At 33.1% G+C, this 17,881-nt stretch overlaps 2 protein-coding genes across 2 annotated transcripts; both read right to left on the bottom strand.

Moving 5' to 3' along the window:
* Positions 1-4,273: 4,273 nt before the first annotated feature.
* Positions 4,274-10,473, bottom strand: LOC130966606 (uncharacterized). The gene is made up of 14 exons (XM_057891422.1): positions 10,203-10,473; positions 9,097-9,152; positions 8,841-9,015; positions 8,334-8,435; positions 8,071-8,142; positions 7,630-7,746; positions 7,441-7,518; positions 7,159-7,221; positions 6,969-7,065; positions 6,362-6,440; positions 6,066-6,277; positions 5,474-5,619; positions 5,029-5,151; positions 4,274-4,888 (listed from the first exon to the last, which is right to left on the bottom strand). The coding sequence occupies exons 1-14, from the start codon at positions 10,287-10,289 to the stop codon at positions 4,727-4,729; spliced, it is 1,569 nt and encodes a 522-aa protein (XP_057747405.1). The 5' UTR covers positions 10,290-10,473; the 3' UTR covers positions 4,274-4,726.
* Positions 10,474-13,482: 3,009 nt separating this feature from the next.
* LOC130970228 (uncharacterized) lies at positions 13,483-16,913 on the bottom strand. The gene is made up of 3 exons (XM_057896240.1): positions 15,097-16,913; positions 14,544-14,713; positions 13,483-14,326 (listed from the first exon to the last, which is right to left on the bottom strand). The coding sequence occupies exon 1, from the start codon at positions 16,821-16,823 to the stop codon at positions 15,126-15,128; it is 1,698 nt and encodes a 565-aa protein (XP_057752223.1). The 5' UTR covers positions 16,824-16,913; the 3' UTR covers positions 13,483-14,326; positions 14,544-14,713; positions 15,097-15,125.
* Between the last annotated feature and the right edge of the window lie 968 nt (positions 16,914-17,881).

Genomic DNA, 17,881 nt, shown 5'->3' with positions numbered 1-17,881 from the left:
AAATAAAAGCATGCAAACACAAGGCGTATCATAAAAGAAGAAAAGCTAACCTTTATCTGAAAAGGTGGAGGTTGAAGTCTTCAAACGCAAGAATGCAGCACGAACGAAGAAAGAAGAAATTTGAAAGATTGCAGAAACGGAAAAATGAAAGAAAGGGAAAGTATTTATAAACATGCTAAGGGGCATAATGGTAAAAACGGAGCAGTCATTAATGAGAGTGCACCGTTACCAAAGCCATCAATCCCTAAGTGCATCCCTAACGGACACGATGCTTGAATAGACGTAACTGTCAGAAACAAAAGGTCGCGAAAATCACGTCGGTTTAAAAACCCGTATTTCCTCCGAGAAAGTCGGCTACGAACCCGAGTTAAATACTTGAACCCAAGCCCTAAAGGAATCTTGGGCTCAAGTAGGGGCACTGTTCATACCCTGGCCCAATAATAAAGGCCCAGGTCCAAAAGAAAGGCTTAGTCCAGAAGATTGAGCCTTATTACGCACCGACTTGGTGTCAAGAAGTCGGTATTGACTACGATTTGTTTTAAAGAAGTCGGGCACGAGATTAGCTGGCAGGTAAACACTCATTCAAATGAGTAACCGCCCCTAAAATCTCTCTAACCACTTCTTCGAACCATATCTTAACCTCCCTAAGATAAAGGGACAGTTAGAATCCTAAAAATATGGCACTACTCCAACGGTGGTTATTGGCTCACCACTATAAATACACTGACACCCCTCAGGTATCTCTAAGCCCAATACTCTCTAGACCTGCTCACACCCTTGCTAACTTAGGCATCGGAGTGTCTTTGCAGGTACCACGCCCCATTCACCCATGAGTACAAGTCGGAAGGAGGCTCCAACGTGCAGACTAGCTCAGAAGCCACCCTCCGCGGACGATTGGGCCATCCAATTCCATCCAGTCCATCAATCTCCGGTTACCCACCGTAACAGTACTATTTTATTAAATTAGTTAAAAATAATATATTTTGATATTATTTTATTTTATGGATTATTGACATCAAATTTTGATAATTTGAGCAAAAATTTTGAATGCTTTATGCCGTACATCTTTTTCTAATAGAATAATAAGACAACTTAAAATGCTCATCAATAAAAAACTATTATTTTTATACATCTAGATATTCAAAAGACACAAAAATCAATTCTTTTAACAACACTTCAATGACTCATAAAAGCTAACTCAATAAATGATTATAGATCAAAGTGATAGATAAGATTGAAAGTTACGATAATGGTACTTGATGATCATTAATTATGATCGGGTGAAAAGAAGGTGAGAGGAGAAAAAGAAAATGAGAAGGAGAACAAGGCAATAAATAATAATAGTGTGTGATAAAAAATAATAGTAAGAGAAAATAATAGTGTGTGATACAATAAGAAAATATAATAAAAGTATAAATTAATAATTTAAAAAAATAATAAATTAAAGATAATTTAATAAATTAAAAATAAAATTTAAAAAGAAAATTCTTTAACTATTAGAATTATAAATATAAAATTAACAAAATACTTTGAATATAAATTTTTATCTTTGTTTCAAATTAAACACCGTTAAAAAAATAAATAAATAAATTTTATAATTTTTATAAATAATTACTTTAGAAATATTTATCTTGATTTTATTATACATAATAACAACAAAATAAATTTTGTAATATCTTATTTAATTTAAATTTTTAAATTTTAACGTTCTAAAAATTAAATAACTTATAAAATTTTTATATTTATTTTTTAAATATTTTTTCTTTTTAATTTTTAAATTATTTTATCAAATCTATAATTAATTGAATTCATTCCTATAATAAGGAATCAATTTAATTGAATAATCTTGAAGCGTTTATATAGTTATTTTTATATAGTTATTTTTATGGTCAATAAATTTGACAGTTTTTCAAAACTCAAAAAGTTATTGATAAGGAGATGTATGATGAATTAGGAAAATTTTTCTCAGGTACATTATTTTTATATTCTTCTATTTTTTTATTAATTATTCTTATAGTTTGATATTTAAAAACGAAAAAAATAAGTATTTTTATTTCTTCTATTTTTTATTATTTATAGGAAAATGAAGGCCTTTTTAGATTTAGATCCATATTTTGACCTATCACTTAAAAAAAGATAAAGACAAATATAAATATCTATAAAATTTAAATAAAAATAATCTTTTATAAATAACTAATATGTATTTTGGTTTATATATAATCTTTTTGAATCAGAAAATATTATTATAATTATTTGTTGAACTATGTTTTTTCTGACAAAATATATATATATATATATATATATATATATATATATATAATACTTATTTATTATGTGTTTTTATAATATAATATTTTAAAGATTTTTTATAATAATTTTAATTTTAACAAAATATAATATAAATAAAGTCACGTTAATATTAAAATAATAAAAAAATATTTATTTAATAAATTTTAAAAATAAATAATATATTAACAAAAAAATAAAAATAATTTCTTAAAAAATAATAGAAAAGCGGCTAAACAGGCACTATAGTGCCTGTTGAGTGTTGAGCCACCAGTGGTTATAACCAAACATAATTAATAAATAAAAAGATATTTTTGTATGAGATATCCAAACATAAAATTACTTTTATTTTTTTATAAGATTTTTTAAAAAAAGATAACTTGAAAAAATATATTTTCTTAGAAGCTCACCCAAACAAGTCCTAAAAACAAAAAATCAAACAAAGATTAAGAAAAAATACATAATGCTGCAAAATTAATTGGAAGTGATAAACGTACATTCATTTAATTAAAAAAAAGAAAGAAATAAGGAAAAGAAAGAAAAAAAAATGCATTAAAAGAAATATTTTTGTGCATTTGTAACAAATTTTTTGTATAAGAGTTCTAAATCTGAATTATTATTGTAATGAATTTGTGCCAATTCACATTTTGGTGTATTTTGAAAAACTTTCGGTGTATTTTGGAAAGTTTTCGGTGTATTTATATTCTGATAAATTTTGCAAAATTTAAAATTCTTTCTATTCATCTTCCTCATCTTCTGCTGCTGCTTCTTTTTCATCAATATTTTCTTCTTTTTTTATTCATCTTTTTCTTCTTGTTTTACCTTCTCAAGTTTCTTCTTGTTTTACCCTATTAACAAGCATAAAAAAAATCAAACAAAGAAAAAGAAGAAACACATAAAATGCTATAAAATTACTTGAAAGATGATAAACTTACATCCATTCAACTAAAAGAAAGAAAGAAATAAAAAAAATGAATTAAAAGAAATATTTTTTTGCATTTGTAAAAAAATTTTTGTGTAAAAATTCTGAATCAGAATTATTATTGTAATGAATCTGTTCCATTCTTGTTTCGGTGTAATTTGGAAATTTTGCAGTGTATTTGTATTTTAATAAGTTCTGCATAATTCAAAATTCTTTCTCGTCTCCTCCTTATCTTTTGCTGTTGCTTCTTCTTTATCTTATTTTATTTTCTCATAATTATTTTTAGGAGAACAAAATCAAATAAAGAAAAAATACATAATGTTGCAAAATCAATAGAAAAAGGAGGAAGGAAAAAATTTGAAACGACGACGAGTATGAAACGCCCAAAGACAAAAGAACGCGAAGAAAAAGGAGGAGAAACGCAAAAAAGAAAAAGAAGGAGGGAGAAAAAGAAGAAGAGAAGGAGGAGGAATGCGGGATATAAATATTGGAGGAAAAACGCAAAGAAAAAGGCATAATTTTACGTGCGCTTTATGTAAGTGAGTTTTGTTAACTTATTTAAACTTGTTTGTTCAAAAAATTTGTATGTGTAACAAGACTGAATTTTTAATCATTCATATTCTGTATAACTGATTTGTATAGTAAATAAATTTTTTTGTTTATGTACTCAGTGTATAATAGATTAATAGATATTTAAAATCTTGATTCATCTATACATTACACATTTCAGTAAATATTATATTTTATTAATTTAAATAAAAAGACCCTCAGGATTTAAGGTTTTGATAATACAAACTCGGTCCAGGAAAAAATAAAGTGATAACAAATATTTTTGTGAAAATCATTATATGGTCGTTGTGGTCGGGGTTTATCGAGACCGTAAAACAAATTGCATTCTTGGGAACCACCATTTTTATAGCTATTTTAGTAGGATAAACTATAAAATAGACGGTTTTTTATGATCAATTTGTAGTAATTTTGTGCTTCGTCACGGACTTATGAGTAAGCCAGTGATGGGTCTGACTCTCATGCGTTGTAGTAGTAATCGAAATTAAAAATAAATGCTAATAGCTAGCTAGTTGTATTGCTGTATTGCTGTATAAAAAAGACTTTGGCAACTCTTGAATACTGTATTACATAAATTACATCACTGAAATGTTACAATTACAAAATCAACCCCACGCAGAGAAGGCTTTGGGCTGAAGAATCGTATGGATTTGAATGTGTTGGACAAAAAAATGGAACTAGATTCCTATCACTCTAAAATCAATCAATCATGAATGCACCAAACAATGAATAAACTGATCTACTAAAACCCATGCTTTCCCAAATGAGGTAATGAGATAAGAGGCAAGAGACATAATTGCCCTTTCCTAGTTATCAAATTTCCTAATTACCAATCATCAATGCACCAAACAATAAATAAGACCAACGTCCTACAATGCCCTAGCTTCCCAACTAAGGCAATAAGACAGACAGACAGACAGATAGAATAGACACGAGTTGATGACCTTTCCACTAGCAATCAAATTTCTTGGGTTGATGCCATTGTGCCAAAGTTCTGGACAAAGAACTAAGGAATGAACCCCTCATTGGCAACCCTTTCTTTCCATATAGATGTTTTCCACCCAAGTCTGTGAATACTGGATCCATGTCCTTGCTTCTTTGAGTTCTTTCGATCTGTGCATATATTCAAACAAATCAATTTCAACTGAGAAATCAGCTGCAAAAAGTTCATCTTGTCTTTCTATACAGGATATTACACAAATCTGTATCTAATCTGCCCCCAATAAGATGGCATAAAGCATTGGACTACTTACCTTATGAATTTTCCCATCCTTCAAGTAATAGCGGATACCAGACCAATTTATAGATTGAGAAAAGTGAGATCGAACAGCAGATAAAGGGTATAGAAAGTTATCAACCAGGATTGCAACGAACACCTGTCCATGAGAAATCACTCTTACCAACTAGTGGAGCAGGCATATTTTTACATCCCTTAAAGTTTAACATATATATAAACTGCAACTTATTCTCACACTACCGCATGCATTACATTTTCTATTTTCTACTTGATCTTACAGTTAACATGTTTTCATAGATTGGTGTTTCGCTAGGTATTATATGTACTTACCGTTGTCAATCCTGCAGCATGCTTTGTTACCAGTTCATTTTTATAAAATATGACTCAATTGAGAATTTGCTTTTTGATGAAAAAATTGGAGTATAATTCTATCCGCAGAGTAAGCTTGGAGAAATACTTACGAGACCCCAATTATAGGAGGCAAGCGATAGTTGTGATGCCTCTGGAGAAAGCATGTTGCATAGCTTAACTTCTATCCTTGTCAAGTTCCACATAGAAAGAAGCTCAACAAGAGTGCAAATGGCCAGAATGGTGACCAATGATAAACCTATGAAAAAAAGGCATGTGTCAGAATGCAGGAACTGAAAATGTAAAGCTTAATAAGAGAGTTCTCCTAACTTATTGTTTTCTTTATGGTAAACTTGTTTAATTATTCTAAATATAGAAATGTCCCAGTAGGGAAAATGCGACTCATACTGCAGGAAGACAAATCTATTTGTTGGATACGATTGCATGTCATTTATTGCATAACTGGAACAATTCAACAAATAGACCACCCTATAAGATTACAGTCAACAAACAGACAAATCGATTTCATTGTTCAATTTTAGTACCTCACAGTCACAGGTAGAAGGCAATGAAATAACAACATAAGCTTCTAATGACCTGCTTATATACAAGTATTTTTATACGTTCCAAAATGACAGGTTTCCTGAATGCTGCCAACTCATCTCCACAAAAAACATACCTACAAAGGGAAAGTAGTATGCTCACCACCGAAAGTGTAGGGTGTTTCTTCAACCGAGTATCCGTTTACATAAAATCTCAATCCTGCTGCAACATGAATCAATGCCATAAAATATGGTGCTACAAATCCCCATGACAAATAGCAGTGGGTACCGAATAATGCACGATTCATCATCCAGTTAACATTTGATATGTATGACTCCAAAACAAATGTTTGTTTCCTTAAGTAATTCCAGTATCTGCATATGTTAAAAAAAAAAGGTTCTAATGCCAAATATCGAAAGAGAACTTTAACTTTTAGAAGGGTGGTATCATATACATACCTTCCAAAGTTAAGATCACTTGCAAGGGGGTGAGGAAAGACAGCAACAGGAGGAGAAGTAATGAGCCTTTTGTGTGCCCCTGCATAGACAATATTTGGATTGTTAGGAATCATATTGGGCTTAAATATTGCACTACATTACTACTTGGTAGCTTATTAGTATAAATAGAGAGTTAAGTTAGTTTATATAAGGATTAAGGTATACAATTCTACTAGTGAAAAATATATGTTCTCTCTTCTCTCACTGTTTTCTGTCTTTTATCTATAATTTCAAAAGCAATAAACAACATAACAAAAAAAAAAAAAAAAGAGTGAAAGATATAGGAGAAGTAAAAAGCTAAACAAGTAGGTCCACTCTGTTATAGTTGACTTGCTGGACGTTCAATACACTTACTCTCTAAAACATCACAAATATCAGACATGAACATTTTTTGGTCTATTGAGGAAAAAAAGGAAAACTACTTCAAATGGTAGTGCAAAATGTGCATTTGTGTAAGCATCAGAGAGTACAATTTAATGCACTAGATTGTTAAATCTTCTTAAAAACAATCTGTTTTTTTATACAATAATCAATTAATGATCCAAAGTGTTTAACCAAAGGTATGTACCAGATATGGCTGCAAGGGTCATATCATCAGAATATCCACCATCTTTAAGTCCTGATACCACTCCATAACGGTCTTGCCTAAAATCATCAGCATGCATCTGGAGAGAAACTAAATAGTTGGAATGATTGTTTTCTCAAAGCAACAAAAGGTACTAACAGAAAAAAAAGGTACAAGGCTACAAGCTACTTGCCATCATACACCCTCCCCACAGGAAGAATGTTTTTCCACCAGTTGCAAAGCCCATTGAACAAGGCTGTAATGGAATGATTGAAAAAGGATTAGAAGAAATGAGATTGAGAACTATAATTAAATATTTTACTATATTTCATAAAGATTTGTTTAACAAATGCTAAGAAATCAAATTCAATTAGTTCAGCTTCATTTACAGATTTAATTTTAATTTTTAAGCAATCCCATACAGAGATATGCAGTATAAAGATAAAAGAATCAAGATATAAAGCCACTTGTGTACCATATGGTATTCATATATGCAGTAACTCCCTAGACTTCCGGATGGCAAATCCAGCGGGTATCCAGTTTGAATAAATATCTGCAAAGCATCAAAGTAGCAAAGGTTGTAGTCAAATAATTTGGGAACGTAAAACCGTAATTATTCTAAAATCAAACACTTTGAAAAGGAAAACAAAAGACAAATTTATACATCAGGGTTCTTTTCCATCTCACGAGTGAGTGCTCCAATTGATCCAGGATGTAGCCTAACATCATCATCCAAAAACAACACATACTTGGTATCTTTGTGCATTCTCTCCACTCCAACCTGCTCAGGTGCCAATACCAAGTTATACTACGTAAATTCCATCTAGCATCCACCAAGGACAGGCAACAAAAATATCTTAAAAAAGAAATCATCCTCGATTTTCATATCAAATATGGCAAGTCCAATCCATAACACATGCATTTGCATAGGAAGTTTTATATAGAGGAGATACTTCCCAACAACTAATAGTACTAGGATCATCACCAATCAACATTAATTTCTGTTTGAAACAAGACTGTAGTTAACGGTTACTAATAGAGCATGGAACATGGACCTACTTTATTCGAAAAGACGATCAAAATACGTGTTAATAAAATTACGTACCAACTGATTGTGAATCTTTTGACTACAAGTTGTCGACAAACCAGCTACAATGATTTTAGCATCAACGTAATCCTATATATATCAAACAGGGATCCAATTTAGTGAGATGCAAAGAAGAAAATCACATACTGCCAAAAGAGCAGCAGATAACCAAAGGACCAGAATCAACCCTAAATGAGGGCATTTTGCTGGTTCCAATAGGGAAATTGAAGTAAAAACCAAAAAGGAAAAAGTAGAAAGAAGATCTTGTGGACTTATTTTACCTCAAATTCTAATATTAGCCGTGATACAGCATGGTAAGCAGGATCCTCTGTACTTTCTACCACAAAAAGAAATTCTAGAGGGCCACCATAAAGAGATGTTATCTGCATAAACCAAAACTTTCTATTGAAATGAAAAGTTTAGGGGGAAACCTTCTGAAAGAAAAAGATACAACAATGGTTAACACTAAACAAAATAAACTGCTACCATTAGTTAACAAGGATATTCTATCATTACAATAAAACCAATAGTAAACCTTTATACAGATTACTGAAAAACAGGAATAATTAGTATTCCTGCAGTACCAAGAAACCAAACAACTTACACTTGGAAATTAGAAATCTGGATAATGCATAATAAAGCATGTTAAATACATAAATACATAATAAGATTAAGTTAAACTTTGAATTTCTAAATCATAATTCATAGGAAACTTGAAAAAGAAAATGTAGCCTAGAACGCATAGCACCATCAGATAACTTCCGGTAATGTGTTCTGTGAATTCTCACCTGAGTCCTCCAATTATGCAGATTGTGTTCTCCAAAGCCTTTTAGAGGCATAACTACTGATACTCTTGGAAGATTGACCTGATTGGAGTGCTCAAGTTCATTAATGTCATGATAAAGGAAAGGAAAGCTATTGCCATTCCTCATAGCATCGTTCATTTGCTTTATCTCTCTGTTCCTGTGAGGGGGGAAAATACCGTAAATTTTTCATTGATGTGACCACGAAAGTAATCTGAACTTTGTCATTAGCCGTGAATACCTGACATAAGCAGCAAGAGCCCAACCCAAAGCAAGTGCTAAACAAATTAAACATCCCTGAGAAAAAAAATTGTAGTTTTTATGACATGGTAGCACGGTAGATTTTCTCCTGATCATCATGGGGCCAGGAATACAGAACAAGATTTCAAGGAAAATTAGAAACCTTACACAAGATCAATATCATTGTTATTCAAGGCAAGATCAACATCGTTTATATTTAAAGGCTGTCAAGTCATTAATTTATCCGGCATGTATTCAAATACGTAAGGTTGCATTACCTTCATTCATTCCACTTCATTCAGTAACCATGGAATTTCACTTCAGTTAATCGCCTTGAACTTGGGTAAAGCCTTTTTAATAATGTAGAAGTAGAACTTTGTATCTCTAAATTCTACAATGTTGCTTATAGTGAAGTATATTCTAGATGTGACTTCAAAGCCTACTAGGTTTCTCAACAACAGGGATTGCGGATATCAAGTCATATATGTGAACATGCCACGGTAGGATGCAAACTTATTTCTCAATTCAAGTATGATTATTGAACGATAAATTCAGTGAATACATTCCAGAGAAAAAGTAGAAATTGGAAAGCTAACTGAATCACACGCCATGAAACAAACGCAAAGTAAGCCACCAATCCTAAATTCCTAATCCAAAACTAAAATAACAATCACAGTTTAGCTGTGCCCCACTGAGACCTCCATTCTGGTCTCTAAAGAAAGAAAGAAAGAAACCAAAAAGTGAGAAGTTTGGTTGTTGTAACCAAAATTGTATCAAGTTCACATTGTATCTCCCGAAATTCTATCAGGTCACGGTTCGTGAGATGATAGGAAGGAAATAACATGTAACATTGAACAAGAATTACCTCACAGAATCTGACAACACCAACTCATCAAGTGTTATAAAGAAATGACTATAATTGAAACAGAACAAAAAGAATAGAGAGATAAATAATAGCAGTTGAACTGAATTTGCAGTCAAATAGACGACTCAAAAGCTCGTTCGGCTAAACAATTGCCGCAAAAGGGGGTAAAATGGAACATTTTTTTATTAATGGGTATGTGAAAAAATTAGAGAGATAGAGAAAGGGAAGGAGAGATGGAAAACCTGGATCTGAATGAAAACGGCGAATGGAGTACAAAAGATCCTGCTGAGGGAGAAGAGAAACCAATCGAGAGTGTCCAAGGAAGGCATTGTGTTAGAGAATGTGTTGTTGGGTCTCTCTTCAGAAGAAGGAAACAAGCATAGCAATTAGCAGAAGCAGCAGCAGCAGCAACTGGGGAAGAGAGAGAAAGAGAAATGTTAACGCAACGCACAGCACAGCACAGCGCAACACAGAACAAGCTGGGATGAGAGAGAATGAACGGAAGAAGGAGCTTATGAATTATGATGGTCAGACCGCCTAATTTTATATTTCCAACTTAACTATATAAAATAAATATTAAAAATATATTAATTTTTTATTTTTTTAGGCCCTTAATTTTATTTTTTTTTCTTTTCTTTTTAGGCCCCTCTCAAAAATAACTTGTGTAAGAATTTATCTTCTAAAACTAAAATACCTTAAATTAATTCATAAAAGACAAATTAGTCATTCTATTGTTAGGTGATAATATATTACACAATTATTTATTTAATTGACAAAATAAATACTCTGACTTATATTAGTATCTTTTGAGAAACTAATTTAAAGTATTTGGCCTTTTGATAACCAAACAAAGTTATATATGATTTTTTGAAAATATTATAACTATTAACCAAATTTATATTAATAAAGTCTCTTTCAAAAAAAAAGAAGGTCTGAAAGAGAAAGTTTGGAAAAGGGAAGGATAAAGAAGGCTTTTAGATTTTTTTTTTTTTGTTAGAACAATAATTAAAGAATTTTAACGTAATGTTTTATTAAAATAAATATCTTTAATCATACAATAACTTAACATTTCATTTTCGTTTCGAAATTTGTTTTGAATATTGTGAGTTTGTGACTGATGAAGAGGGGGAGAGACCGTTGGATTGGTGGTTATTCATACGTTTGAAGGGAACAATGGTAGCATGCAAGGTGTCACGTGCTTATTCGGTCTTTAATCACCCAATAAACATGAAAGATGCTTTTCTTAGGATCCGAATATTATTCCTCGCATTTATATAGTTCTTTATTAGTTATTATTATGATATATTTGAACCCTTAAATTTTCTTCTTTTTCCTTTTAAAAAAAAGTTATTTTACAACCTATAACGACAACTAGAACACGGAAGTTTGCACATGCCCCTTTCATATGTGTTATTACTTACGTTACATGTAACTTTTTAACATATAGAGCAATGCTTAATCTTACTAATTAGAAAAAAGATGTGATTAGTTCACAATATAATAACGTGTACCCTCATATCCAGCATATCTCAAATTAATTTTATTTTTGGACGTGGAAAATAACACTCGGATTAGATTTAGCTAGAATCATTGAAGCAAATTAAGTACAATCATCCTTTTTTTTTTTTTAAAGGAGATAATAAGAGATAGTACAATAGTGGAGGACAAGAGAAGCAACTTCGAGGGTGCAATTCTCTGTCCAAATATTCTAATCTGATCTATCTCTGCCACAATTGTATTTGTATCCTAATCTATGTGAAGGGCTAAAGAAAGCCATGTTAAATGATCCTTCTTTCTTTGTCCTTATGGTACAAAATTAGTTCTATTGATTTTTTTTGGATAGACTGAACAACTCTCAATTTTAGACATTATATTATACACACAGATTTAAAGATTTTATTCACTATTTAGTTATTACCAAAATTTGAATCCAGATGCAATATATTCAGAGACAACATATTTAATTATTCAACCAAAACTTTAACTGTAACAGTCTTGTTGAATGTTATATCAGACCTATTAATTTTACCTCTTATAGAACGAGTTAATATTCAAAATGATCCTTGAAATTTGACCACCGACTCAATTTAACCATCTAATTTTCAATTGACTCAATTTATACCCTAAAATTTTAAGACGTGGTTCAGATTGGTCCTTTCGTCCAACTCCGTCACCAGAGTGATGACATGAAATCCAAACCTCACCACATGCCTCTCTTTCTTCCTCTTATCATCGCCATCACCACTTCCCCTCTACCAACACCCTCCCTCTCCCAACAAACAATAACATTCACAACCCACCAACACCCACACATTTTCACCGCCATTTATGAAGGACCTTTCTATTATTTGATCTTCTCTTTCTTACCATCACCATCACCATCTTCCCTCTATCAACGTCTTTCTTTCCCAACAAATTAACAATCATTAACATTAACAAATTGAAGAAAAATAGAAAAAAAAAATACAACACCACACTTTAGATTCCTCTTAATAGGAACACAAAGATGGGTGCAATGGGTGAGGGTGATTCTGAGGGTACTTCGAATTTGGGGCAATAGGTGGTGTGACATTGTGATTGATGGTAACATTGGGAATGCATTGTTCAACATGTATGCTAAGTGTAGTTACATGAAAATGGGGTTCAAGATTTTCAACATGATTGTGCATAAGGATGTTATTTCTTGGGGTGCCGTTATTTGCGGCATGGCGATGAATGGTCACGGTAAGCAAGCATTGTAACTCTTTTCACAAATAGTGGTTCATGGTGTTTCCCTTAACGATGTCACATTCATTGGCTTGCTGTTTGCTTGCTGTCATGAAAGAATGATGAGTGTAGGTATTATGCTCTTCAAAGCTATGGCGGTGGAAATATGTGAGTGTTGGTGGATTGTGAATGCTGTTGTTTGTTGGGGGAGAGAGAGTGTTAGTAGAAGAGAGGTGGTGATGGTGATGGTAAGAGAAAGAAGGAGAGGTATGTGGTGAGGTTTGGGTGCCACATCATTACTTCCGTGACGGAGTTGAACATAAATTGGTACCCAATTAAAAATTGGAAGGTCAAATTGAGTCGGTGTCAAATTTCGAAGATCATTTTAAATATCAACTCCTCCTAGAACTCAATTTGCCCAAACAAAAAGCCGAAGGATGGGCCGATGGAGTCACTAGCCCTAGTGATTAATACCATAACAATGGATGGATTCTCTCATTTATTTTTCAAATGATTATATTATGTATCTTCAGATGTGTTTTTTAATAAAAATCTGTAACGCAAAATATGAATATGCTTAAAAATGACGTAGGATTTCGGAAGGAGCTTAGGGACAAAGCAGAAAACAGAAGATCTAATCTCGTAATTTGGTGTCTACAGATTGCCCATGTGGGGATCCATGAAGCATGCTCCTGCTTTTAATACTAAAAAAAAAAAAGATCATAATCGAAAATTGTAATTGGAATCGTAATTAAACTTCAAAACAAGATTATTTATTAATTCGAAGGAAATAGCTCTTGCAGAAGCTGACAATTATTGAAAATCATGCTGGTTTTAATATTATTATAACATAAGAAAAGGATCACCTACTATAATACCACACTAATGAAAACTAAATGGGACCATGACCATGGCATCACAATCACATAAGGCGTATATTCGGTATTCGTCTCTGATGAAAATGATGCATTGGAAATTTGGAATGGAACAAACGATTTCCAGAAACGCAACTTGGGATCCAAGTGTAACTGTGCCCCCACCTTACTTAATCACATGATATTGCCAATGCCAGCTATTATTGATTTTGATGTTCAAATTCTAATGGAATACCGCTCACCCTGCTAATGTGGCCCATTTTCCATTTCCCATTTCCCTTCATTCATATTATTTTATGCAATGCAAGCTAACCATGAATCAATGAACCATGATATTTATGCTATTGACTAACATCCTCTCATGTTGTGAAAAAACTTGCTTCACTTGAATAGTCCCTTTATTTATTGAGTCATTGTAACTGTAAACTATCAACTATGGACACAAGAAGCAAGCACTTTATGGAAAGAAAAATGGCACTACCCTTGGGGGGATGTGTTGATGGTCTATCTGTCTGTCTATTATTGAATGATGATGGCAATTGCAAGTGCAAAAGGTCTGTATCATCTTAGTTCCCCCATACCCGTATGCAAAGAGCCATGTTAATCGTCTCTGTATCGTTCCAATTTTGTTAAGACAATATGCGAATCGTCTTTGTATCTTTCCAATTTTGTCCGACTCATCTGCATAGTACTGGAGACAGCAACAGCAGCCCAATTGCAAACAGCGGAAGAGTAAGTAAGAGCTGCATTGGAGGGCATTCAAGAATCATGCTTACCAAGTGTACCTAATTGTAAGTTATAAAACAGCAAGCGTTAGTTTGGAAAGCATTTACAGGGAAGAATACCATTATATCAACTTCTGTTGAGGAAAACCTCATATGCCATGGAATTAAGCGGTCATAACTAAACTACTGACATGAAAATGCATCCAGGAGCAACAACAATCAAAGTCCCTCACAGAACTGGACTGCTGTGTTTAATGCACATGAAATGTAAGCTCACCTGCTTAAGCATCGCAAATGATGACTTGTAATGCTGCAGTTACGTTTACCATAATCACTCCCTGGAATTAATCAATCCAAGTGTCTCCTAAAATATTTGAAGTCTCGGCTATCAATTTTACCATTACACAGCTTCAATTCGCTTTTATTGATTGCAGCCTGTCAACTTTACTGGCAAATAAAAAATTTTCAAATGTAATAAACCTGAGACATAAAAGCTCACATATGAAGCTTGAAAGAATAATTCAAACTCAACATGAAGTAAATCAATAGTGTCAGATAGGTTGGAAGTTGAAGCCAAAACAAGTTTCAACTATTGGTTCAAGTGATCATTGCTATGAATATTGTCACAAATAGATTTAGGCTTCACATTGAAAATCAGTCAAGTTTGTGATTTCACCTCACTTATGATCAGAAAAACTTGTTTAAATGATCATAAAATGGTAACATGGTCAAGCTAAAGATAAGGAGAAACATAACTATATTGAAAATAATAGTAATAAAGAAGGGAACAATGATTCATGAGACACTAAGGTGAGAAGACAGAAGACTACATGAAAGTTGAAACTATCCCCCTGCAATCTCACTCAGATGAGTTGGTCTGTGTATACCCGTCTGGCAAAGAACCAGCCGAATTTTTCCCAATTAAGTGATGAAGAAGAACGCCTGCGGCAACACTCACATTTAAGCTTTCCACGGCCAAAAATGACAGGAACTCTCTACCAGAGCTCTCATGGTTCACATCGTTGACTTCACTATTATCTAAATCAGAAGGAATGTTCCCAGGAATCCTAACTAACTGAGTACATGATCTCTCTACCAGAGGCCTCAAACCAGTACCCTCACTGCCCAAAACAAGAATAGTTGGTGGACCAGGCTCAACCTCATCCAAAGGAATAGCTCTAGAGGAGACAGATCCCCCAAGAACTCGCCAACCATTTTCAGCTGAAGACACCAAGAATTGCATCATATTCTTGCAATATCTAAGTTCCATTAATTCAAGTGAGCCTGCACTTGCTTTGCTGACAACACCACTCAATGGAGCTGAATTCTTCGCACATAACACTATCCCAGAAGCTCCAAAAAAGTATGAAGACCTAATTATTGCCCCTAAATTTTGAGGATCGGTAACTTCATCCAAGGCTACCCAGAGAGAACCCTTCCCTTCATCAACAGAAACAGGATCCAATTGCATTATTTTTACCATCTCCAGTGGTGAAGCATCTAATACCAAACCCTGATGAGGACGGTTATCAGCTACCATATTTAGATCATGTTTTGATGTATCTTTTATAGTTAAACCAACCTTTTCCGCAATCTTCAGAACTTTCTCAAATCCTTTCTTGTCCTTTTTCTTCCTATTGTTACTACTCAAATCCAAACCTTCTTGCACGTACAATGCATAGAATTCCCTACGTTCAGCTGACAGTGCAGCCAAAACCGGTCCAACCCCATAGATTCCCTCACCAACAATCTTAGGCACAGTGGATTCTGTGGCCTCTTTCCAAGTCTTTCTACCCCAATTTTCCTGCTTATTCCATCTTCTAAACTCAGGCCTTTCTGATCCAACTTTTGCTTCCCCCATCCCCCTGTACCTGTTCTTTATGTTATCCCACCTTGGATCATCAATGGCTTCCTCTATTTCACCATCACCTACTTCACCATCATCATGATTATCAAACTTCCCATACCTGGTTCCATAATCACTTCTCACAGTCCTCTGAACTCTCACTTTCTCAGCCAATCCACTATTCCTTTCTTTACTTGCTAATGATGGTCCTGGCTTAGAAAAACCTTCATGATCATGAACTAGTGATTTCTCTAACCTCTCAACCGATTGCTCCCAAGAGGACTTGGTATTCACCTTCTTTCCTGAACCTTCCTGAATAGAGCTACTAATCTTATTCGGTTTCGCTCTCTCCAACGCTTTGGTTTCATTGGCTGCTAACCAAGGAAGTTGTTTTCCAGCACCATTAGAACTAGTCCCTCCATCCATTTTTCCAGCATAAGAGCTTGAGAAGCTTCTGGCTTTACAATATCTTCTGGCAAATTTTAGCATCAAGCCACGGGGGTTGACTACCTTCTTCAAGCTAGGGTTTTGGGAGGGTTTTTGATTATAGTGATGAGGTAAAGATCGTGGTTTTAAGGCGATGGGTGAATTGAAGCATCTGGGTTGCGAAGAAAATTTGGCGGCGAGAGGAAATGCATGGGCTTTGGAAACATTTGTGTACATTGTGAATTTGTGATTGTGATTGATGTTAGCAGAAGAAATATGAAGCATTAAAGGTTGAAGACATGAACAAGCTACCTACGGAAAATGGAAATGGGTAAACCATGGAAATATCTTATCCGCTCTCCATTTTGATGGAATTAGGGCTTTTGCTATCTGATTCTTGAAACGACATCGTTCACGCTTTTTTTTTTTTGACAAAAAATTCGTTTTCCGCGTGAATATTTAACACCCAGAAAAAATTACCCACTTGTTTTCTTTTTCTGTGTTTTTTTCTTTTTTCAGATTTGGACTATGTAATTTCTTTGGATTTTTTTATATAAATTAAATAAGTATTTTATTTGCTTAAACAACTAGGGTTTTGAATCCCACTTTATGTATGCAGTATTTATTAACTTGTGGCAAACTCTTAAATTGAATTTCGATTCACAACGAATTAATCCTTAATCTATCAAACCGAAAAATATTGTGAATAACAAAAAAAAATATTTTATTTATATTTATGTGTAATATGGTATTTACCATTTTATACAATACATCACATCTTGGATATTGTATATCCATTGACATTTTGGCTATGTCTTGAATGGTGAACATTCATTATAAGTAACTTCACAATTGAATAGTTTTTGGATCTACTCAAGATATATTTAAAGAGTAAATATTTAAAATGGTTTGAAATTTAAATTGTTACTCAATTTAGTTCTTTATTAATAAATGACTAACTAAATCTCCTAAACTCGAAAATATGCATCCCCATTAGTCCTTTGGAGAAGGCCGTGTAAACGTTAATGATTTAAAACGTTAAGTGTCAAGTTAGCATTCCAACTGTATGTTGATGTGGACGAAAATTAAATATGATTCAAATTGGTATTAGAAATTAGTTTATAATACCTAAATTAGTCCATTTTCAATTATAAAATCCTAATCTTCAAATTCTTGTATTTTCCTCTTCATCCTCTCTTTTATTTTCCAATTCTTCTTGTTTTCTCTTCTGCGTGTATGATGATAGGAGGTGCGAAGAGAACTCAAAGTAACTCAAGTAGGAACAACCTTACTGGGAGACCTTACAACAGCAATAGAATGCGCAATAAGAGAGGTAAGAACGT

This window comes from Arachis stenosperma, chromosome 3 (genome assembly GCF_014773155.1).
Source record: "Arachis stenosperma cultivar V10309 chromosome 3, arast.V10309.gnm1.PFL2, whole genome shotgun sequence".
NCBI classification, from domain to species: Eukaryota; Viridiplantae; Streptophyta; class Magnoliopsida; order Fabales; family Fabaceae; genus Arachis; species Arachis stenosperma.
This window is presented reverse-complemented; position numbering and strand designations above follow the sequence as displayed.